This window comes from Marasmius oreades, chromosome 9, assembly GCF_018924745.1.
Source record: "Marasmius oreades isolate 03SP1 chromosome 9, whole genome shotgun sequence".
NCBI classification, from domain to species: Eukaryota; Fungi; Basidiomycota; class Agaricomycetes; order Agaricales; family Marasmiaceae; genus Marasmius; species Marasmius oreades.
Window position 1 is genome coordinate 1598749 of NC_057331.1, and position 22050 is coordinate 1620798.

The 22050-nt window shown below is 47.6% G+C and overlaps 9 protein-coding genes across 9 annotated transcripts; 5 read left to right on the top strand and 4 right to left on the bottom strand.

Annotated features, from left to right (window-relative positions):
* Positions 1–438: 438 nt before the first annotated feature.
* On the top strand, positions 439–1533 carry E1B28_013420 (uncharacterized protein; the record flags this gene model as incomplete). Its single annotated transcript, XM_043158576.1, has 7 exons — positions 439–515; positions 580–641; positions 695–712; positions 766–857; positions 913–1176; positions 1227–1347; positions 1397–1533. 7 exons carry the CDS (start codon positions 439–441, stop codon positions 1531–1533), a joined length of 771 nt encoding a protein of 256 aa, XP_043003925.1.
* Positions 1534–1800: 267 nt separating this feature from the next.
* E1B28_013421 (uncharacterized protein) lies at positions 1801–3237 on the bottom strand (the record flags this gene model as incomplete). The annotated part of the gene is made up of 2 exons (XM_043158577.1): positions 1801–2710; positions 2762–3237. The coding sequence occupies 2 exons, from the start codon at positions 3235–3237 to the stop codon at positions 1801–1803; spliced, it is 1386 nt and encodes a 461-aa protein (XP_043003926.1).
* A 763-nt stretch (positions 3238–4000) lies between these two features.
* Positions 4001–7353, top strand: E1B28_013422 (uncharacterized protein; the record flags this gene model as incomplete). Its single annotated transcript, XM_043158578.1, has 9 exons — positions 4001–4040; positions 4095–4115; positions 4172–4377; positions 4433–4487; positions 4542–5149; positions 5213–5290; positions 5633–6424; positions 6479–6766; positions 6823–7353. 9 exons carry the CDS (start codon positions 4001–4003, stop codon positions 7351–7353), a joined length of 2619 nt encoding a protein of 872 aa, XP_043003927.1.
* Positions 7354–7632: 279 nt separating this feature from the next.
* E1B28_013423 (uncharacterized protein) lies at positions 7633–8699 on the bottom strand. Its single transcript, XM_043158579.1, has 4 exons — positions 8603–8699; positions 8148–8241; positions 7959–8078; positions 7633–7897 (listed from the first exon to the last, which is right to left on the bottom strand). Exons 1-4 carry the CDS (start codon positions 8666–8668, stop codon positions 7854–7856), a joined length of 324 nt encoding a protein of 107 aa, XP_043003928.1. The 5' UTR covers positions 8669–8699; the 3' UTR covers positions 7633–7853.
* A 273-nt stretch (positions 8700–8972) lies between these two features.
* On the top strand, positions 8973–11724 carry E1B28_013424 (uncharacterized protein). Its single transcript, XM_043158580.1, has 15 exons — positions 8973–9331; positions 9393–9420; positions 9474–9493; positions 9561–9585; positions 9640–9777; positions 9827–9990; positions 10050–10150; positions 10201–10327; positions 10385–10398; positions 10455–10644; positions 10708–10764; positions 10816–10840; positions 10906–11178; positions 11231–11615; positions 11674–11724. Exons 1-14 carry the CDS (start codon positions 9022–9024, stop codon positions 11277–11279), a joined length of 1521 nt encoding a protein of 506 aa, XP_043003929.1. The 5' UTR covers positions 8973–9021; the 3' UTR covers positions 11280–11615; positions 11674–11724.
* Positions 11725–12266: 542 nt separating this feature from the next.
* Positions 12267–13616, top strand: E1B28_013425 (uncharacterized protein). The gene is made up of 5 exons (XM_043158581.1): positions 12267–12573; positions 12628–12875; positions 12943–13038; positions 13094–13469; positions 13521–13616. Exons 1-5 carry the CDS (start codon positions 12420–12422, stop codon positions 13586–13588), a joined length of 942 nt encoding a protein of 313 aa, XP_043003930.1. The 5' UTR covers positions 12267–12419; the 3' UTR covers positions 13589–13616.
* Positions 13617–13719: 103 nt separating this feature from the next.
* Positions 13720–16235, bottom strand: E1B28_013426 (uncharacterized protein; the record flags this gene model as incomplete). Its single annotated transcript, XM_043158582.1, has 13 exons — positions 13720–13986; positions 14051–14104; positions 14157–14234; positions 14299–14580; positions 14641–14774; positions 14830–14970; positions 15046–15087; positions 15155–15253; positions 15307–15395; positions 15546–15622; positions 15678–15973; positions 16036–16058; positions 16129–16235. The coding sequence occupies 13 exons, from the start codon at positions 16233–16235 to the stop codon at positions 13720–13722; spliced, it is 1689 nt and encodes a 562-aa protein (XP_043003931.1).
* Positions 16236–16419: 184 nt separating this feature from the next.
* On the top strand, positions 16420–18567 carry E1B28_013427 (uncharacterized protein; the record flags this gene model as incomplete). The annotated part of the gene is made up of 4 exons (XM_043158583.1): positions 16420–16604; positions 16660–16914; positions 16969–16993; positions 17048–18567. Exons 2-4 carry the CDS (start codon positions 16726–16728, stop codon positions 18565–18567), a joined length of 1734 nt encoding a protein of 577 aa, XP_043003932.1. The 5' UTR covers positions 16420–16604; positions 16660–16725.
* Positions 18568–19410: 843 nt separating this feature from the next.
* Positions 19411–21981, bottom strand: E1B28_013428 (uncharacterized protein; the record flags this gene model as incomplete). The annotated part of the gene is made up of 15 exons (XM_043158584.1): positions 19411–19636; positions 19693–19824; positions 19885–19931; positions 19985–20018; positions 20073–20100; positions 20157–20322; positions 20370–20503; positions 20558–20672; positions 20722–20746; positions 20795–20957; positions 21015–21180; positions 21232–21350; positions 21412–21483; positions 21536–21676; positions 21732–21981. 15 exons carry the CDS (start codon positions 21979–21981, stop codon positions 19411–19413), a joined length of 1818 nt encoding a protein of 605 aa, XP_043003933.1.
* Positions 21982–22050: the final 69 nt, after the last annotated feature.

The following is a 22050-nucleotide window of genomic DNA, read 5'->3' on the forward strand; positions in this document are numbered from 1 at the left end:
GCGAGACCGTATGGGTCGAATCCGATTCCTTGTGAAGCTCGATCTCACATACACGGCTTATGTGGTAGGCTTGAGGACCGCTTTCAACCCGTCAGTTTGCCTTTGAAGCATACCCTCTCATATTCGTGAGGCTGTTATGAGCAGGCTAAATCAAAGCAGCGGTAGAGCGGCGAATGGATAACTACTCACTGAAATCAAACATACCGTTCCAACTACTGGTGCCCCACTACATCAGGCTTACGGGCTAAGATTATTGAACAGACTGAAAGGTTTAGAAGGGTCAACAAGGTCGTTTCCTGAAAGGGCAAATATATCTCACACTCATGAATTGGACGCGCGGCAAATTTGCGGCAAATCATCTCGTCCGGCTATCCTGACGGACCGCCAATTCCTCCCCACAATTTCATTTCCTACCAGGTCTACTGAATACCGACCACGATGCCTCTGGATATCGCTTTGCGCAAGAAGATAGACGCAGGAGAACAGGCTGCAGGAGTCTGGCTAACTCTACCAAGGTACGGCATCACAGCCTACGCGACTCCGACTTTGGATAACTAAGTTTTTGTTGCTATCATCTAGCACAGCAATAGCACGGACGATGGCTAATACTGCAAACGTTTCATGGGTTTTGATTGACGGGGGTATGTAACACTGTCTTGCATGATTAACTTGGCGTTGAACCTCAGTGTGATAGAGCACGGCCTAATTAACGGTGACAAGACATGAATTCGATTTCATCGCAACAGATACTCAACATCGTTGTAGAGAGTCATTTCTATGACTTGTCCAACACAATCTCCGCATCCGGTGCCTCCCCTATCATCCGTGTACCTGCAGAGGAAGTCTGGCTAATTAAAGTGACTTGGGCTTCGCACTCTACTCTCGATCTAGACTGATCACTCGTCACCATAGCGTGCTCTCGACTCTGGTGCACACGGGTTAATGGTTCCGATGGCCAATAATGTTCAAATCGTTCGCAAAGTAGTCGAGGCAACAAAATATCCTCCCGTGGGCATTCGTGGATTCGGACCGATGTTCACCCATGCCGCAGGGGCCCTTGGTGCTACTTACCAGGCCTCCGCGAACGATGACCTTGTGATTGCCGTTCAAATTGAGCACCCACAGGCGGTTGAGGAGATTGATTTGATTTGTCAAGAGGGTATCGATGTTGCATTCGTATGCATTGATTGCACCTCTGGCGGACACCAGTTCTAACTCAATTTCAGATCGGACCCTATGACCTTTCAATATCCATGGGAGTCGAGTTTGGAGGAGAAGAGCATGAAGCTGCAATCAATAAGATTCTTAACGCTTGTAAGAGGCATGGAAAAATTGCTGCTATCTTCTGTACGTCGTTTCATCAGTTGTCCTATGTGGGAGGTCTAAACTTTCGTAGGTCTGACCGGCGAGCAAGCAGCCAAGCGGTTTACTCAAGGATTTGACATGGTCAGTGTCACCACCGACATCGACAGTCTCACAGATGGCTTTGCCAGCGCATTATCCACTGCCACTCGTAATTTCTCTGCTAATTAAATAAGTATTTAAATACTTGAGTTGATGTACGGTAGGACCTGGTATAGTAATCAGAACGATCCAATGGGATCTTCCTCAGAGATGGTATTATCACATAAATATAGAAATAGATTGGCTTGGATGGGACGAAAACTTATACATACGTATTGGTACATGATACACTATCATACCACCTGCCGCTAATAGGAAACATGTAACATGAAAAATCTCTGTCTCAACTGGAGAACAAATCATGTATAGGGTCGAACAACCATTCGAGACACCGATCTATTCTTGGATTGGTTCGGAAATGTCAAAAGGTACTCCGTTGACAACCCTCTCGAAGCCAACACTAGATGCGCTAAATTGCGTGAACACATCGGCGTACCTCACCACCGCATCTTCAGGAAATGGATCTTCAATGAAGTAACACGTCGCTTCCAATTCTTGCGATGCTTCCCACTCGGGATCAGTAGTAAAATAGAGGCATGTTCCTTCAGTCGCATCCTGTTTAAATCCACAGCTCGACGTGTCCTCGCTCATAGCGTCTGTGACGTCGGAATAAAGGATTGCGAGAGCAGCGTCCACGGAAATGTCTTGAATGAGTTCAGCGTCATCCCTGGTCTGCCCCTCCTCCTCCTCCTCTCGAGTAACATCGTTGTTTTCCAATTCCTCAGGGAGTTCTGGGACGAGAGAGAGGGGCCTCTTCTCCGAGCGTAGGGTTGTGAGCAGGGGATCCAACACATCCTCGGTAGTGGCCATCAACGCACGCTTGCATCGAAGTTGTTCCAAGAACTGTCCACGGTCTACCAAGTGTCCTGGAGCAAACAAATGAGGAGGAATGGCTGTTCCACCTGGGGTTCTGGGTATCGTAAGTGTACCACTTCGGGTCGTCGTTTCTGTGTCCGATAAGAGTGGTGCAAAGTAGGCATTGACTTTGCTCAAATCCGACGGGGAGAGATGGAGCTGGGAGGGAAGGACGTCGGGTCGGTGGACAGACTTCGCATTAAGTTGAAGGTGGGGTGGGGGTCCCTTCCTCAAGACGTTCGAGGTTGACGAACGAGACAAATCGGGAGATGAATGGACGCTCTCTGATGTCAGTTGCTGCTCCACAATCTTTGTAGGGGCAGAAAGGTTCGTGAAAGGTGTCGCAGGAACCGAGAGGGTACCGTCCTTGTCTTCATTGCTCTTCAACTTTCTAGAGTGAATGATCAATACAGCTCTTCAAAGGCGATACAACGAAAATCACTTAATACTGGGGCTGCGAGAAAAAATTGTCCATTTCTTCTTCTTCTGTGTCGTCTCAGGATCTCTGTGGACCATTGAAACATCGCTACCGCCAGCGTCTGACTCGAGCGAAGAAAGGGACGGTGGAGAAACAGGTTCGGGGGCGCTAAGGACTAAGGGGAATTCCGAAGCGCTGTGACTTTGTGTTTCCAATGACGGTCCTTCAATCAACGACGGAGAGGCATGCAGGGTTTCTGTAGACTCTGTGCGCAGCCTCTTGTGTATCAGAATGTGCACAGGCTTACCACCATGCGGAGAAGGGAATGTGTCGAAGATGGCGGTAGAGGGTAAGTCTGTCAACTTTGGGTGGGGTTTGACGAAAATACTTGCCCCCGCCCGATCCGAAGATGAGCTGCCAGTGCCTTTAAGTTTGTTTCGTGGATTATTTGTTTCCAGAGTCTCCGCAGTCTGAGAAATCGAGGGAGAATCTGAGGGCATGTCGAGGCGAATGAGGAGCGAGATGACTTTGCATCCTTTATATATCCTGGCTTCAAAGCACAATGGCCACATCCATGATTGGGGGATGCTAGGACCATCACCAAAGATGGCAAGTCACTGCTTAGACTCGTGGCCACACCCGTTGGTGTTAACAATCGGTATCAGAAGACGCCCCATCACAATAGACCGAGAGGACTAGAGGGTTTTGTCTCATCTGTAAGTCAGAACCTTTTGCCGGCCATCACCACGAATGTCGCCGTTGAAGTAGGCAGTACCGTGAGGCCAAAGCTTCTGCGACTGAGTAAGTGAACATACCGAGGAAGTCCAGCAACGAGTTTATTGTCCCGACAGTGGGATAGAATTGGTCGGCCTGTTCCGGTCCAGACTCTCATGGACGAATCAATTGGTAATTGGTATCAGTATATGACGGTGTCAGTGAGTAGTCCGGGCGTTGAAGCAACTACGTCGAGCCGGCGAAGAGTGATCGAAGTCCAACTTGAAGTTCAGCTGAACTCACATCCACCTCATTAAAGTCTAGACTTGTCAGCGGCCAACCCGACTGAAGCTTCCAAATCACAATATTTGCAGTATCCTCGGTTTCTTCGATTCCTTTACATCTGAAGACCGCGCGGGCTGCATGGGTGAAGAAGAAAGGCAAGCGGTCTGTCAGAGTCGCGTGTGATGGTGATGAGGAGCGCGTGAATTTTGAAGGATTGAGAATTTCTTAAAGTTCGATAATCCCTCAATTGTGCACTCGTGAAACATGGTAAACGTCCCTCGCTGTCTCGTTCGCGGGTCTATCAGTATGTTCATGTTAATCAGCGGCATACTTAAATTCATTCACATCAGTTTCGTAGACGTCGATGAATATTTTGACGGTAAGCCTCAAGGATTTCTCAACGACGATAGTACTCAGAAGAGCCCGATCCTTCAGTGAAAGACATTGCTCGCCCTGGAGAAACAATATCGTCTCATGGACTCGCCAAGCGGGCAGGGGGGAAAGGTGCCAACCAAGCTGTAGCTGTAGCTAAGGCAGGAGGGCAGGCAGACTTTGTGGGAGCTGTAGGTGAAGATGGGTTATGGACGCTTGACCACCTCAGCGAACACGGCGTCAACATCGCTGGGTCGGAACGTGTTTCTGTATGACTTCGTTGAGTACTCCTACTTGACTGCAGCGGCTTACTTTTACTTGCAGGAATTGACAGGAAGAGCTTTAATTCAGGTGGCAGAAGATGGGGAAAATAGCATAAGTACGCGTGCGGTCTTCATTAACCTTCCGATCTATCTGACGGGGATCAATGTAGTCCTTTTTAAAGGCGCCAACTACGCGAAATTACCCAAGAAACCCATACATCCATTGACCACCCATCTTCTCCTTCAAAATGAGATATCTCTAGACGAATCGCTCTTCTATCTCTCCGAAGCTGCTTCTCTCTCCCTCGTAACCATCTTCAACCCATCCCCAATGCCAACGACTGAAGAGCTCAAATCTTTTCCGTGGTACCAGCTTACATGGTTAATCGTCAACGAGGGTGAAGCCGCCGATATGTACCGAATCCTCATCTCAAGAACCAACGCAGAACAGGAAACAGACGTGCAAGCGTACACCGAGATACCCGCATACTCGATCACTCGCAAATTACTCTCCCAGATGCCTACTACGAACGTAGTTTGTACGTTAGGAGGGAGAGGTGTCTTGGCACTGCTTCCTTCTTTGCGCGATAGTGGTGGACTCCCTGAGCCTATTTACCTGCCCGCCGCCAAGTTGGACAAAGGTGTAGTCGATACCACCGGCGCTGGAGATTGTTTTGCTGGTTATATGGCTGCGGGTTTGATGAATCTTCAGCAAGAGAAAGGCACGAAATTGTTGAGCAAACAGGATGTTATTGCGGTCATGACGCGATGTGTTCAGGTATGTTTAAGCGCATGTTCATTTCCAGTCGCTCGCTCGAATGAGTGGTTGACCTTACGTTAGGCCGCAGGACTCTGTGTACAGAAACCAGGGGCTATGGCCAGTATTCCTCTTGGAACAGAGGTCGATATTGAGACCGTTGTATCTTCGTGAAACACTTTTCATTCTCGTTGCCGCGTGTATCTGAATCCACATATCCACAACATTGTCTCTCGAAATCTCATTCATTTCTACTTCTTTCTTTGGGCTGTTTGTATGAAATTTCTTTGAGCCGTATTTGGGTTGATCGGTATTAAAGATGCTCTGTATAAAATCACGTGGTCACCTCGACGCGACGCGACGCGATATCAACCAACGGGTTTCTCACACTTTGACCATCTCAACCCCAAACTTTGCAAAACACTTCCTCACTTCTTACTTCCACAATAGTCGTGAGTCTTTTCTCCTCTTTCCCCAACAAGTGCTCAACTTCTCCCTTGCTAGAATCTCCACAAGTCAATGCCACCGAAGCGATGCTCTAGTCCACCGCTAGATCGAGACTCACGCGCGGCGAAGAGAAGGCGTACAAGCATCAGCAACTATGAAAAATCTCCAATCCGAAAGTCTTACAGCCTTCCCAATACACCGTTCTCTTATCAATACGCTTTCCCTGAAGACTCGAACCCGTCTACACCATATCCACCCTTCCCTTCTGACTCACCCTCCAATCCTTTCGGGAGGAGGCGTTCTCTAGCTCCATTACTACCACCTTCCACCCCTTTTGGCAGGCATGTCGTTCTACGGTTCCGCTTTTTCCGACACGGTGAAGTCATTGATAGCAGGGGCGTTTATCGTGTCACCCAGGTTCCCTTGTCATATAACTTTCGACATCTAAAAACGTTGGTTGCTTTTTTGTTTGGCGGGCAGTCAGGTATGGATGATGAAGAGGATGGAGAGAAGGGTCATTTATTCGAAGTGAAGAAAAACGTGGAGATGTGGTCGCGGTCGTATCGTCATGGTGCCATTAAACGCGGAAAGACCATCACCCGACTTTCCAGCGTATGTGATCCTTACCGGTACAAGGACGAGTGGGACTTCGATGATGCTAGTTGGGAGATAGGACGAGACGACGAGGATGAAGAGAGAGAGGAGGAAATTGACGAGTTACAGGAGGACAACGAACCGAAATGGGAAGCAGAAGAGGATTATACGCTCGAGCACGTCTGGAACTCTCCCGAAGACGAATCAGACGAGGGAGATTCTGCTCCACGGTTGAAGCCAGTGGCAATTGTCTACGTTAATGCAATGTTGCCTTCTTGTTTATTCACAAAATTGACGTATTGCTTTCAGTTCTATACCCCCGCTTCAAACCCTCAACGCCGAGCTCAAGTTCATATCACTCTCGAGGATACCCCCGCTCCACCTCGCAAAGGGAGAGGAAATACACCTACGGTTTTCAGGGCCAGAGGACACGTCTATCTGTGTCCAATACCCGAAGATGAGCCTGATGAATGGGAAGATGAGGACTGGGAAGTCAAGCTCTCTCCCAACAACTGGAACAGTCCGCCTAAAGCATTTACCGAATATATGCGTCGAACATCCTCCCTTCCACCACCAACCTTATACAAGCATTCTGGAGTAGGTCTCTACTAGAAGATTGTATTCAAATCATCTCGCTAACCTTTTTTATACAGCAAAGCACTGCGAGTCTGACCTCCACCCCAGGACTCGAGGCTGATTATTCCTCTTCTCCGCCCAAGTCCTCTCCATTTCCCTCTACTCCATTCTCGATCGGGCGAGCGGTATCAATGGACTCGTTAGGATCTTCGTCTATTTCTCCTGCACCGAAACGATTGTTCGGAGTCTTCCCTGAACGCACTCCAGCTCTTCCCCTGGCGCAAAGGAAAAGAACTGCTTATATTACCAAGCGTATCGAGCGGTCCAGACAGAGAACGAAATCTAGACCAAGAAAGAAGGATGAAATTGAGGATTCCAAAGAGAGGGAGCGATTGCGGGAGGACATGTGGAGCGGGGTACGAGATAGGAATCCGGATGGGGAGGCAGTCGACCAGCTGGTGAGTGAGGGTGACGATGAAACGGCGGAGGAGGAAGAGCAGGCAAAGGAGAAAGACGATAGGAAGACAATACGTGTGAGAGGTGCGAACGGAGTGTACATGACCTTGGAAGAGGCTATGTTATTGGTTGTCGACGAACAGGAAGTATAACACTTCATAATTTGGTTAATGTTTCTTGTCCCTACTTTGCATGATGTGTAGCATAAGGATGTATATACGTATATAGTTTTGTACCATTACCAACGTGTTCCCAGAATTATTCACTGGACCCCCGCTTCAAACTTAGTTGCTAGTCAATCAGCTGCAGAGCACCGTCGTTCCATGTCGAATCAGTCAGGGGCAGGATCAATGACGTTAACGCTACGGTGTATCACCGATACCGCGACGCTCCTCACTAGATAGTAAAGTCAGAATTCAGACAGGAGGAGGCAGAAATGTTGCCAAGTCGAAGAGTGGAATCAACGCAAAATTGCAAACATACAAACATAGGCCAACGCGAACCCATAGAATTCCAAACGGAGTGAACACGAGCCTTATGACGTGACGCCCTAGTATACGTCTAGTGTTATAAATATGCGAGTCTAATTTTTACGGAGAAAACGTCTGTGAAGGGATAGCCGAGCGGGTGGAAGCGTTCGCACGACGTTTGACTAGACATACCACAACCTCCCACCCATATAGAAAACCCATTGGCCTGCCAATAAATTTGGTAAGTAAAGGACAACACTTCGAAAAAACGGAGTGGCTGATCGTACCGTCTTTGCGAGGTTTCAATTTGGGAAATTTGGCATCGTCCCAAGGAACAGTGAAATCTTGCAGCATTCGGGGAAACCGTTTGAGATTCGCGAGGAGACGTGGACGTAGGCGTTCCGATTCTGACAAGGCGGATTTTGAGTGAGCAGTGACTACCGCGTATGCATATTCAGGTATGACGGTCTACTTACCAGCGACACCTAAGGGGTACGACATCATATGAAACTTGATAGTTTCGAATCCAAACTTCGGGCTCTCGCAACGACCGAATCGCTCCCACCAGTCCTGATGAGTACTCAGCCGTAAAATGGCTAACTATCGGATGAAGGCTTTTGTAGAAGTTGGGAAGATAGTCAATTACGAAGAGGCCGGATCCTGTATGCTCGCCTTCGTCGATGGGGAGTAATCCGTGCCCGACGTTTGATAGGAACATGGCCAAACAACGACGAATGGGCATCTTATGAATCTTTGGGATTTTGGGACAGATGGCTTGGACCATGTCGTTCATCATATCCTGCAGCGAGCGCGACGACGCTTCGGCGGACAACATAGACGACCACGGTGGCAAGAGTCAAAGGTGAACGTTTAAACGGTGAAAGCAAAGGGAAACAAAGGTGAAAGTTTGAATACGATCCTCCATTCTCACCTTGTATCTGCCGAACGAAACGCCAAATGGAACAGGACATTCGAACGACCAGTGCATGAACGACATTCAAACCGACAGCGTTCAAAATCGAGGATCACGTTGCTCAAACTGAATAGGGCTTTTCAATTTTGACGTCCTCAAAAATTGGGTATTTCAAACTCAGCCAGGTCGCCGCCACTGTAGGGTTCCGGCGGTCCCCGTGTGGGATACTTCTCCACGGCGCCCGACTCGAGCTCACTTCTACCCACTATCCTATTTCGGAAAAAAAATGACCTTGTGACCCTTGAACAGCTCGAATTTAAGTTTCTGATAGGATTTACACTTCGTCTCCGACTATTCTGCCCATCTTAAAGTCCCGGGACGAGTCCTCCTTCACTTCCTTATTGCGCTTCAACATCTTGCGTATTGAACTTGCACAGATGGGCATCATCACCGGGTGCTTCCTGACGCTCTCTATCTTGTTTTGTGCCTTCCGCCTCCTCGTAAAGAGTTATCGTCGTGGTTTGCGATTACCTCCTGGGCCAACGGGCATCCCTATCCTGGGCAATATCTTACAAGTTCAGGCTCAGCGTGATGTACCACTTTGGATCGAGTATTCCAACTGGGCGCAAACCTACGGCGATGTGTTTTCCTTCAGTGTCTTTGGATCACGCACCGTTGTTCTGAACTCGTACAAAGCGATCACCGAACTTCTAGAGCACCGATCTCACAATTACTCAGATAGACCCCGTCTGCATTTATTCAGTATGGTCGATCATCTCAAGAACTGACTGTTCTTGATTGTACGCAGGCCAAACCATGCTCGTCGAGCTGATGAGGTTTGTTTTCGCTCTCGATCGACATATAAGAAGGCACTAAATCAGCATTGTAGGTGGAACTGGATGTTTTCTTGTATGCATCAAGCTCCTTCGTATTGAGGATTCAAACAAACTTATTTGCTTTCCGTTTGTCCGATCAGTGATGGAATATTCTGACCAGTGGAGGTGAGTTCACGTATCCACACACCCATTTCTACCATCTTGACTTTTCTTGCGTAGATTACACCGGAAGACCTTCCACCAGTCTTTCCACCCTCGTTCGCTATCAGAATACCACGACATTCAGAGGCGGAGGACAGCACAGTTAGTAAAGAAGCTACTGACATCGCCAAATGACTTCTTTCAGCATGTCAGGATGTAAGTCCTCCACCTTTGCACACAACAAAACTCACAATATTGCGACCAGGCATTCTGGAGGAATAATCCTTGAAGCCATCTACGGTTATTGCATTCAGGACAACAACGACCCATATGTCAAGCTGGCAGATGACTTGTTATTAGGAGCGGGGGAAGCGGGTGCTTACGGAGCATTCTTGGTTGACTACATACCGATGCTAAGATATGTTCCTGGTGAGCTGTTCCCAGATGCCGTTGTCCCCTTGTTTCCTTTGCACTAATGAGATCTAAAGCCTGGTTCCCGGGTGCCACTTTCAAAGCGAAAGCCGACTTGTGGGCCCGAGAATCAGATCGTCTCAAGGATATCCCATGGGTGCATCTTAAGCAATCAATAGTCGGTGTTTCTCGTTCTTTCATGCTTGGACTCTATTTACAATCCATCAGGAGGACGGAACCGCCGTCCCCTGCTTCTCTACACGAAACCTAGAAGAATTCGGAATATCACGCGCTTCAAATAATAATCCGGAGATGGAAGAAGTAATCAAGAACTGTGCTGCCATAGCTTTCATTGGTGAGTACTATCAAGCTGTTTCCTCCAGCAATAAATGTATCCAATTTCGACCCTCAGCTGGTGCAGACACGGTACGCTACCTCAGATTAGAACGTGAATACACGAATCAAAGAAGTCTCCGCCATAGACCGTGTCGGTCATTCTAACCTTCATTTTGGCAATGGTGTTGAACCCTCAAGTTCAGGTCCGCGCCCAGAAAGAACTCGACAGAGTGACTGGTTCCTCTGGGTTTCCCGATTTTGCTGACCGAGAAAGTTTGCCCTACGTGAATGCTGTCCTTGCGGAGACTTTAAGATGGAATCCCGTTACACGAATAAGTAGCTCTCTTCCTACTGTCCTTTTGCATCTAGCGTCACTAACCTGAATTTGGATTTTATTAGCCTTGCCTCATCGAGTTGTGAACGACGATGTATATGAAGGATATTTCATACCCGCGGGTGAATTTCCTGTTCCATTTTCGTTTGTCCTTCACGCTAACAACTCTGCAGGTTCAACAATTCTCCCAAATGCCTGGTAGGCTTCATTTTTTTTTATTTCGTTCGCGTTACATGGCACGGTGCTGACAACCCTTTCCCAAGGGCTGTTCTGCACGACGAGTCTCTTTACGGACCTGACCCAACAAATTTCAACCCAGATCGCTTTCTGAAATCGGATGAGAAAGACCTCCCACCCAATCCCGAACTCATTGCATTCGGGTTCGGTAGACGAAGCTGTCCCGGACGGCATTTCGCTGTGAACACGGTTTGGATTGCGATGACATACCTCCTGACTGCTTTTACGATGGGCAAAGAAGTCGATGAGGACGGGAAGGAAATCGATCCAGTGGTTGAATACACGGACGCTTTGTCGACGTTTGTGACCATCTTTTATGCGAGATTTTTTTTTACTGAAATTGAGTTGTAGCCGACCGCTTCCGTTCAACTGCCGGTTTATTTCAAGGTCCCCGGCGTGAGCCTTGTATCGGTCTTTAACTCGGGAAAGAGGATGTCAATTTACTTTGCCAATGGACCAAGTACATTGTCGGCCCAATCGGAGTCCCCGGACGTCCCGTCGATACCTGTATCTTGCATTGCTGAAGTGACCGTAAAGGAACATTCAATGAGGTGGTCTTGAGCTTGACATCTTGCTGAAGCCCGTTCGACAGTGAAGCTTGATGAGAATATTAACATATATCATGACTGTTGGAACAACGGAAGAAAAAGGGGAAAAACCATCAAGATACTAAACTGGTATAAGACGTATGGCGGAAAATAAAAAAAAAGCAAAACTAGCGGTCAAGAAGTTTTGAGTACGAGCATTCAGAAACGTCTTCTGACAATTGACATTGGATTGGATATTGGAAACAGGAAATATGGACCCTGCTACCGCAGGCTAACTTCAAGTTGCCATCTCCGCTAAATACCATATATTTCCAACCACCTTGCACCCAGATCCTTGCACCGAGACCCCACAACTAGCCACATCGCTTTGCCGTCCTCCAAGCCTCGAGAATGTAGATGCCAAAAGATGTCGTGTGATTGACAAAGGGATTCAGACATGGAATAGTGTTGGATATAATGAGTAAGAGTTATTATTCAGAAGGCTCAGACTAGAGGGGGCTGAACCAGAGGGGATTTCAGATATAATAGAGAAGATACAGTAGAATAGACATACCAAAACTTGAGCGCTTGAGCCTTACGAGCGACATGTCCGAGACGATATGGAAAGGATGCGCATGGTAATTCCGGTACCTCGAACAGACAATGTCCAAATTTTTGAAACTCCCTGACTAGACGATGTACATAGAACACCACCAGATATGCCAGGGGAATAGACGACGAATAACAGTAATATTCAATGTCGGAGATCAGATTGACTCTCAAGCTTTGGACTTTAGAAAGGCTAATAATTATAAGAATTCATTGCAGCGCACGGACCACCGCTAACTAATCCGGCAATACAAGTACTCCGACTGTCACCATTCCTATCACCAACACGCGCCATTTGTATTTTATTCATTTCATTTCTAAGTTATTTACAGTCCCTATATATACAGTCCTGGCTCGCTCGTTGTCGCCATACTAAACAAGTTCTTCCCTTTCACCTCCTCGACATGCATCTGCCACCTTTTCTTACTCGTCTTAGCGACCAACCTTCCCAAGGTCTCTATGTCAACTGTGAATTCAAACATGAAGATCCTCTCGGAAAGGCACACTGTCTGTGGTGGTCCGCCGATTTGCCGACCGCCATCGTGCTTTTTATTCCAGGTGCGGGTCGACGCGAATTTATCATGCTTCTTCCTCATTAACTAGAAAAAACAGGAAATCCGGGTCTGGTGGACTTTTACGTTCCCTTCCTCTCCCACTTACATAGAACGCGGAAGGACTTGGCTATCCTGGCTCACGCTCACATCAATCATACACCTGGGTTCAGAAGTCCTCGTGCTAAGCAGATTCTCGCCGTTCAAGCCAAAGCTGCCACAGAAGTTCTAGACGCTCTTCGAAAGACGTACCCCGCCTTACCTGTTATCATCATCTCTCATAGTGTCGGAGCATATATAACATTGCAAGTAAGAATTCAGCGACGCGCATTTTTCACAATGATTGAGCTTACCCTTCTTCTGTCGCTTTTCCAAGGTTCTCAAGGCCAGAGAAAGTGAAGTGAGACTTGCTCTCTTGATTTGTCCCACAATATCGAATATCGCCCACACGCCGAATGGAAAACGATTGTCGGTGAGAATCCATCAACTTGGGCTACAGGCGATTGGCGTTGCTCACATTTGACCAGTGGCTCTTTCGACCACCATTGCCTCTACTGATAACGGCGCTCTCTCCTATCATTCGTTTATTGCCTGGGGCTTTCATCTCTACTCTCTTCTCAGAATGGCCTCCGGCTCAAATGGCTGTGCTCTCCACATTTCTCAATTCTCCGTACAGTATCTTTGCGGCTTTGTCAATGGCTCACGACGAGATGAAGAACATCCAGGCGCTGGATACTGAACTACTCAGGCGACATCAACACGATATACGGATTTTTTTCACCTCAGTTGACCACTGGGTTGGCGAGCAGGAGGACGTGATACGTCAATTTTTTGAAGAGTTTGAACCGGGGTCTGTGAAGATCACCCGTGGAATTGATGGCATTCCCCATGCTTTCTGTATAAGTGAGCTAATTTTCGTTGTTTCTGTTTCCATAGTTGCTGATGAACGCTCAGATCATGGAGAGGAAGTAGCTACGCAATGTGCACAGTGGATAGCCACTCATGATTTCTCACTGCACTGACGGCCAAACCCTGCCCGTCACATTGTGAAGATTTTAAATTATTATTATTATTCCCGTTGAAACAATGAAATAGGCTAGCTACATCCATATAATAAACCTCCAGAACGTCATAAATCATTAATCATCACTCATCACTCATCTTTAGTATCTGGCCGGCTCAGGGGCAATCTCTCCGATTCTCCACACTCGTCTAATCCAAAACGATCTTTAAACAGTAACCAGGGCCATGCTAACCTTTGCCAGAAGGTCGTATCCTTTTTCCCGAATAGATATTTGCTCTGGAATGTCATCACCAGCCATATCGTCGCTGCTGTGAGCGGTAACGCCACAGCGAAGTAGTGAGGAAGAGATTGTTTGGTGTCTGGCGCAATTTCGTGGACGTTCATTCCGAATACGCCCTAAATGAAGCAATAATTTGGTTAATGAGAGTGTTCTGAGTCGGAATTCGACATGTTAACATACAGCTACGAGTGATGCAGGAAGAAAGATCATTGAAAGATATGCGATTTGCTTCATCTGCGTGCTGGGGATAAATTTGATGAGTTCGAAAGCGCGAAAAGGAACGAACCGCTGCACTGTCCCTTACTGCGGCCTCGGTGAGGTCTTGCATCCGTCGACTGTCGCCAATGTTTACAGTACTGAATACCTGTGTACGGGTAACCCACAAGTTCAGATCACGAGCCGGACAAGATGAATCAGATCAAACTGACCAGATGCATGACATTTTTTAGCCGCTTATCCTGCATCCGCCTTCCTCTCTCCAATCGATCAATCTCACTTAGCAAATGGTTACACTCTTTCACCAGAAGACTCTGACTGTTAAGTCTATCTTTATCCGGTAGTGAATCCATTGCTGGATTGGGAGTGTTGAGGATGAACAAAACTGCTTTACGGAAGTCTTCCAGGAGAGAAGAGTAGTGGAGGTGATGCGCTCGGATGATGTGTAGTCGTCTCGTTATGAGCATGTCAGACGTCGTCATTACCTGTGTTTCCTGTTGAAAGGTATAATTAGATGCTGTCAATAGAACGAAGATGATTTTGAAATCAGTTACCATCCAGCATATGTGTTTATACAACGTTTCGAGCGCTTCATCCCAGGCATACATTGCATGCCAAATGAACGTCAACAGCACGAAAGTCGGATCGGGTGATCTTTGGAAGATGTTTTGCCAATAGACGCTTTGCCCTGACGTGTATGGTTATGAGCGAATAGAAATGGATGTAAAGAGCGGGTCACCCACCTGCAAATCGTATTCGTTCATGTAGGTATTGCGCAGAAGTTGCATCCGGGCCATTATGGTGGTATGAAATAATCGTGTTTCCCTCGACATTGCGGATGAGATGCACAGCTAGTAGGTCGAGTACGAGGTAACAGCCATCGCCTGATGAAGAAGGATGTTCGATTTAGCGACGATATTGATGTTAGGCACATACACAGAGACGCCAAAATGACCCACCTGAGCTCAGAAACAGGGGCGCTTGGGTGTTAATTATGGCGTCTAAATGAGAGAGGCAATGCGAGGTCAACCCATGGGGATGAGAGGTTGAACGACTTGATATCCGCACCATCAGAAGTAGAATTTTCGGTACAGGTACTCGAATCTCCGCTGGATCCACTGAGGAATGTATCCATGGTTCTTAAAAATATCAAAGTGATAGTGATATCTATCATAGGATGTTACGTTTAACCGACATCAAGGGATAGAGAAGATACTAACGATCTCCTTTGCGTGGTTTGACCTCTTCCTGAAACCTCGAGGGAATCCAGGATAGAGAAGAAGAGAAAAAGAAAGGCTCGATGTTATATCTGGAAAGAAAGACGGTTGCATCAGTCTTTTATGCAAGGCGCCGAAGATGGGAGATGAATAGAAATAGTAAGACCCAACAGACTCGAGCAGCAAACACTATTACGCCTGCTACGAGTGCTATAAATTGGACTAGAAAGGATATGGCTTACTGAGCTCCCAGCATCCGTAAAACCGATCCGGACATATTTTCTACGAAGAGTGCTCGCACCTGAAGGTTATCCGGTCTCTTTAAAGCGCTTTTTTGAGCTCATTCCTTGAAACCGTTGAGAACAGCGCCTTACCTTTTCACGAATCATGTTGACCCAGTACTCCTCTGCGCTCTCTTCTCCCTGCTCAACCGTACGCTCCCCAGCGTCCATGAAGTACCCATTTTTGTCAATATCAGCAGCATATATTTTGCAAGGCTTGCTGTTATTTTCAGTGATGGCCTGGTGGATCCCGCTTCGCCAGACTTGTGAGGGAGTCCAGTTTGGGAAACGAGACTGAGGATAACCTTTCCAACAACCGCCACAACCGATGTGCGAACAAGGTTCTGGTATAGGGGGAAGTTTCGAGCTCAACTGCGCCGCGTCTACCTCTGGTGAGTTGGATATAAAACCTTGAGCCTGGTATAAAGCAGTATGTAACTGGATCACGAACCATCATTTAAATTGATCCAAGGCCTGTTGAACAGGAATAACACATTAAATCACATTTTTATCCCAGGACACTAAAGTTTTTTTTAAAACGCACCAAGGAGCACTGGGACCGCTGTGTCGGTGAGGAGGTGGTGGACGAGTGTATTCGTCCGATCTCAACCGATTTTTGGGATTACATCCCGAGCGAATAGCCGTGTGCATGCTCAAGTGAATACAGAATGGTTAAGGAAGGTGGTCGGGGTGAGGGGCGACAAGGGAGTTTGATGGCCCGTGTTGTCCATACTTTCTGTCTATGTTGTCGGCGCTTGCCAAACTGAATGCCTCGTGGCTAGAGCGGTGGGCGTCGAGCTAAGCGCGCTTGAGACGACGATCATCGTGCAGACGACCATTCTTGGTAGGTGTTCGACTTCGAGGAACCTTTGGGTAACGTTGTAAGTGGTGGGTCCTTCAGGTCAGGACCTTCCAAGGCTTGGAAGGCTACTAAGCAAAGTTGTGACCACCACACAGTCACGCGAGGCTCAACAGCTTTTTCATATATATACAGTGGTGGATCAGAGACTAATATGCTAGGTTTTTCCAGATTTTCCGTGCGCTTGCTTTCGCAGCTAATAACAAACCTCGGTAGGGAAGCTGTGAAAAATTTCTGCGGTTCATAAAGCGGAAACTTCGAAACCAACCCCGCTGGCTCACAATGATTTCTCGGTTTTCCATCGTTACCCTCGTATTCTTCATTATCTCGATAATACTAGTCATCCAACCCGTCTCATTTCCCATACGACTTCCTTATATTGGGCGCAGAAGAATTCCCTTGAACCTTACGACTGCCCCAATCCTAACAATTGCACTGTTATGGGCGGCTCAGTGTTTGGGACCAACACAGGTGCGTCGCTCCCGGTCGACTGGATAAGACGCCGACCAATATGGGTTTATATAGATTCGCGACGGAATTGTTGGCACCGGTGAGCTATTTGTCTAAATCCTCGTATCTCTTTCTGACGGATGTCACTCCTTAGATGGCGTTAAACCGTACAACATTCTCATTCTATTCTTCTCTCTTGCGTACATGGCGATAACACTGGATATAACCGGCGTCCTTCAGGCTGCAGCATTTTGGGTCAGCAACAAAGGAGGCTCGCACGGATGGAGATTATACTTCTATTTCTATATCATGCTCACCATCCTCAGTGTCGTCCTCGGAAATGATCCTGTTATTCTTTCAGGAACGGTTTTCTTGGTATATTATACCAACGCCACTGGCCTCGAACCCACACCTTGGCTTATGGCCGAGTTTGCTGCTGCGAATACAGCTAGCATGGTACTCTTTCTCGGGAATCCCACCAATGTCGTTATATGTGAAGGCTTTCTGATAAACAACGTGGCATTCACAGCTTATACCATCCTTCCATTCCTCGCTTGCATCGTAACTTCCTTCATTGCGCTCGCTTTCCAATTCCGCGGCTCCAAACACATCCCCAAGAAAATTCAGCACACTGGCTACTTAAACCCACGAGGTGTTCTTCGCGATCCTGTCAGCGCTTGGGTTGGCAGTATTCTCCTTGGCAGTTGTCTCGTTGTCATCATCGTTGTCAGTTTCTTCAAGGTGGATGTCTGGATGATCACCCTACCTTTTGCAGTCGCCAAATTCATATGGGACCTTTCTTGGGATCATTTCCGATATATCACCGGCCGAATTCCCCATGCCTTACAGCCAAAAGAGGGCGAGATACCCACTGAACAGTCAGATGACCCGATGCTCTCAGAGTTTAGGCGTGCGATGACATTGACGGAGGTGGTGCCCACAAAACAGGAGACACGTCAAAACACACTCGTTTCTGTCTCTCCTACCCTCAATGATTCATCTGCAAGTGCTCCAAAACTACTCTCCCCAGCGTCCACTACTGGGGAGACCAAACCAGGGAATCCTGGAAAAGCACAAGCGGAATCTGACACCACTAAGAACCAGGAGACAAATCCGGTCCTATTTCCTACGCTACAACGGCGTATGCATTCCATACATTCAACCCTATCCGCACATTTCCCCACCTTTTTGACCGCTCTTCCCAGACTTCCGTTTGCTCTCGTTCCCTTCGCTTTCTCGCAATTCATATTAATCGAAGCGTTGGACCACCAAGGATGGATAGATGTTTTTGCACGATGGTTAGTAATCGCTTCCAAGGGCCGGATACATCCTTGTGTTTGGCTAGTGGGTGTCATTGGCGTTATCCTCTGCAATATTGCCGGAACAAACATCGGGGCCACTATTCTGTTAACAAAAGTCGTTCGTGCGGCTGAACTTTCGCATGAAAGTACTCGTGCTTCCGGTATCGCACTCGCTGTGGCGAGTAATATCGGTGCCGTGAGCTTTACGTTCTCAGCCAGTCTTGCAGGTTTATTGTGGAAGGCAATTTTGGAGCAGAAGGGGATTAAGATCAAGCAGACGACGTTTGCATATTGGAATCTGTTACCGATATTTGTGATGACGGGGGTTGGTTTAGGGATTGTGTCTGCTGAGATGGCAGTCCTGTATCGTTAGTTGTGGACGGATGGACGGGCCAAAGTTGATATGAGACGCTATAGACTTCTTGCTTTCTCAGGTGTACTATATTATTACGATCCTACGAGAAGGTTCACAAACATCACGTCCCCGCTCCGTCACCGAAGAAAGGACAAAGCAGGGTATGGGATGATACCTGCTTGAAACAGTTTGGGCCTTCCCGGTGTTTCCCATCGATCCTGACTGTGAACCCGCAACACTCGGGGCTCTCAGCATCCAAACGGAACAAACCATCGTGTTCTTATGGAGAACCAGAAAATGCGGCGTTTTCTCATTATCCTATGCAAGCCGGTCGGGAACGAAAGGGGAAGACGCCTTTGGATATAACATAGTGCCGACGCGGAAGTACGGTCTCGACGGGAAGGCATTGCTTATCACATAATACTCGATGAAAATTTCTTGAAGTGAGTCACGACTCAGTACTCAGTGCTCACACCTTGAACGATGTTTTCTCGGTTTGCTTTTGCTAACGTTATCTTTGGTCATCCTCGGTTCTTACATTTCCGTACGCCGAGCGTAAATACAACAATTACAATTGCACTATAGACGCTCGCGGCCTTAAGTGTCCTTTGATATCAAGTTTGTCCCGAACTGGTCGGGTTTTAGAGCCGGAAGAATCGAGGTTCGTGGGTTTTCCATCCTTCTCACGCTTTTTCCTCGACTAACTGCCCGTCGCCGGAATACTTCAACTCGCCACTGGAAACGACCAAGACGGGACTCCTTCCGCAGCCATACTGCTTCCGAACCGAGGTAGCACCATTAGGTCAACATACCTGTCGATCGAATACTGAAGTACAGAGAGGGGTACTTGATTATCGTCCATTACAAGTTCCCATGCACCACTTCACCGTCAATAACTGTAGCAACAACTCTGATGCTCAATATCTCGTCAACAGGAACAGTCATGATGTCTTTATCGAGGACGACGAAATCGGCCTTTTTCCCGGGTTCAAGGGACCCGATCTCGTTCTCCATGAAAGAGGCATACGCAGCATCAAGGGTCATCCCTTTCAGTGCTTGTGTTCGAGTGAGACGTTCTGATGGGTACCTGTAAGACGGGTTTGAGAGGTGAAGACGGACAAAGAAAAGATAATTTCCACGGACCATCCACCTGTGCCATGAGGGGATGTACCATCGGGGGCCAGACGAGAAACGGCGGCATAGAAACCTAATAGCGGGTTCACACCTTCGACGGGGAAATCAGACCCTAGGGGAAGTATTCCGTTGCGAGAATTTCTGGGGGTAAGGAACGGCTTTAGCAATGGAGAACCTTGATAGATGTGGTGCGCCATTTACTTCAGCTGCGTTTGGTAAGCATACGCTCCCTTGATTCTATCGGGACCCTGATTGAAGAAAGGTTGGGATTGGTGCACCCAGAAGAACAGAACTTGCCCACCAGTCGCGTTTCAGCATACCACATATCGCTTGTTCTTCAAATCAAAACTGAAAACAGGTTCAGTCAAGCAAGGATGCCAATCACATACGCATGCGTGGGTTGCACACTAGTCGTCACTTGAAGAGCTATATGTTAGATGCGAAACATTTCCGACGGAGAGGGTCTACCTCACCTCCGAGAGTCCCGGCACGTTTAAGATCTGCCTGCGTCATTATCTGAGCATGTTCGATTCTCGGACGCCATTCGGTGACGTTGGGACCGACTTGCGTTCCCTGTAGGATACCTTCAAAGACATTTAGGATAACGTGGTTGGCTCTGTCACCGATGCAGTGGATGTTCTACGCCCAGTCAGCTTTACATCCGAGGTAGGTGACGCAGGACGTACAACTTGCCATCCATCCTTCCAGTAGTTCCTAACAAGTTGATCCATCTCTTTCGCCGTGCTACGCATGATACCCATCGTGTCCGGCTTGTCGGCGTAAGGTTCTAATAGCGCTGCTCCCCAGGACCCGAGAGCGCCTAATGCAACATGAGATATGTTTTCATTCCCAGGAGGTGATTCTGGTCCCATACCGTCGGTGTAAAGTTTTATGCTACGAATGGTCAAACGACCTTGTTTTCCGTACTTGATGAGCTGTCCTTTTTCAGGTACCTCCAAGTGCCCGTTGAGCATGACATATAGTCGCATCTGAGCGGTCTGAGAAGGAGAGTCATTCCCAATTAGAGCTTTGTCTCACGGGTATCTTCCCGGCTTTGGCCTGCCTGGTAGAGTAAGTTATATTATTCGATAGAGAGTAGGTGTGCACATACTTGATGAAGAACTTTCGCATTTGAGGTAAGGTATCGGCATCGTGAATCGACGTGAGTCCAAAAGAAAGTGCGGCCTTCATGGTTGCATCGAAATACTCCGAAAGTTGACTCTCCGTCCATTCTGGTGCAGGTATAAGAGCGATGGCGTTATCAACGAAGATACCTGAGAAAGATAATAGTTAACGTTGTCCGTGCGTAGATGCTGTCTGCATGGTCATACCAGTCGGATTCCCGTTATTGTCGCGAACAATAGTTCCACCGTCAACTTCAGAGGGAAGCTCACCCATGAGTTCGAGTACACGAGAAGAAACCCACGTCGCGTGCCCATCAACCCGACGCAACGCAATCGGCCTGCCCTTCAAGAGAGGATCCGAGTCTAAATCTGCCTGTAACGGAAATTAGACAAACTGTAAACTCAAGAGAATCCATGCACATACGGCTGTGGGGAAACGAGAGTCTGGCCATCTATTTTGATCCCATCCCATTCCTTCGATCCAGTGGTCCTCAGGCATATCTGGTCGTTTGTTGATATGGTCTTTAATCCTTTCAATAACCTCTATTCAGAGACACGAAATGTCCGTTAATTCATGGAGCGTAAATGCAAAAACAGGCCATACCAGCAACCGAATCTGCGCCGTCGAGTTGTAGCTGCATTTTGAATCCGTTCTCAATGATGTGGGCATGAGCGTCTGAGAAGTCATTCAACCCCTTAACGAGCAGTAATATTATCATTTCCTTCACCTGCTAAACCAGGGACGATAATCGAACTTGGATCGATAAAGATGACCTTCGGAGGACGATACAACATTCCAGTAAGAGTAGACGGAAAAAGTGTGAGTGACGAAGTCCAGGCCATGTTTTTCAGTCTTCCTAATACATCGTCTAGCGGTAGGATTAGCTCGTGCCCAAGCTGAACTCGGAGAAATGTTTAACGCACCTAGACTTCCTGTGTCCAGTATTTGGGACCCGTCTATAGCAATACACTCCACACGCGGCTTTGAGGAATCGACCGTGTAGATGCTTTCCGTTTTTGAGCAGACTACGGAGTGCTCGCGTTGTAGGAAACGAAACGCGCTGAAGGCGACGAGAGTCGTCAATGCAACAGCAAGGGCTTGTGTTAATGATGACCGTGATTGGGACCTTGAGGACTTGGGATTATTCTTCAACATTGATACCTTCTCTGCCATCGATAGTCAGAGTTATTCAGTCGAATTGCATGTCCTGTTCGACTTCTGTGATGTCACTGGAAACACGTG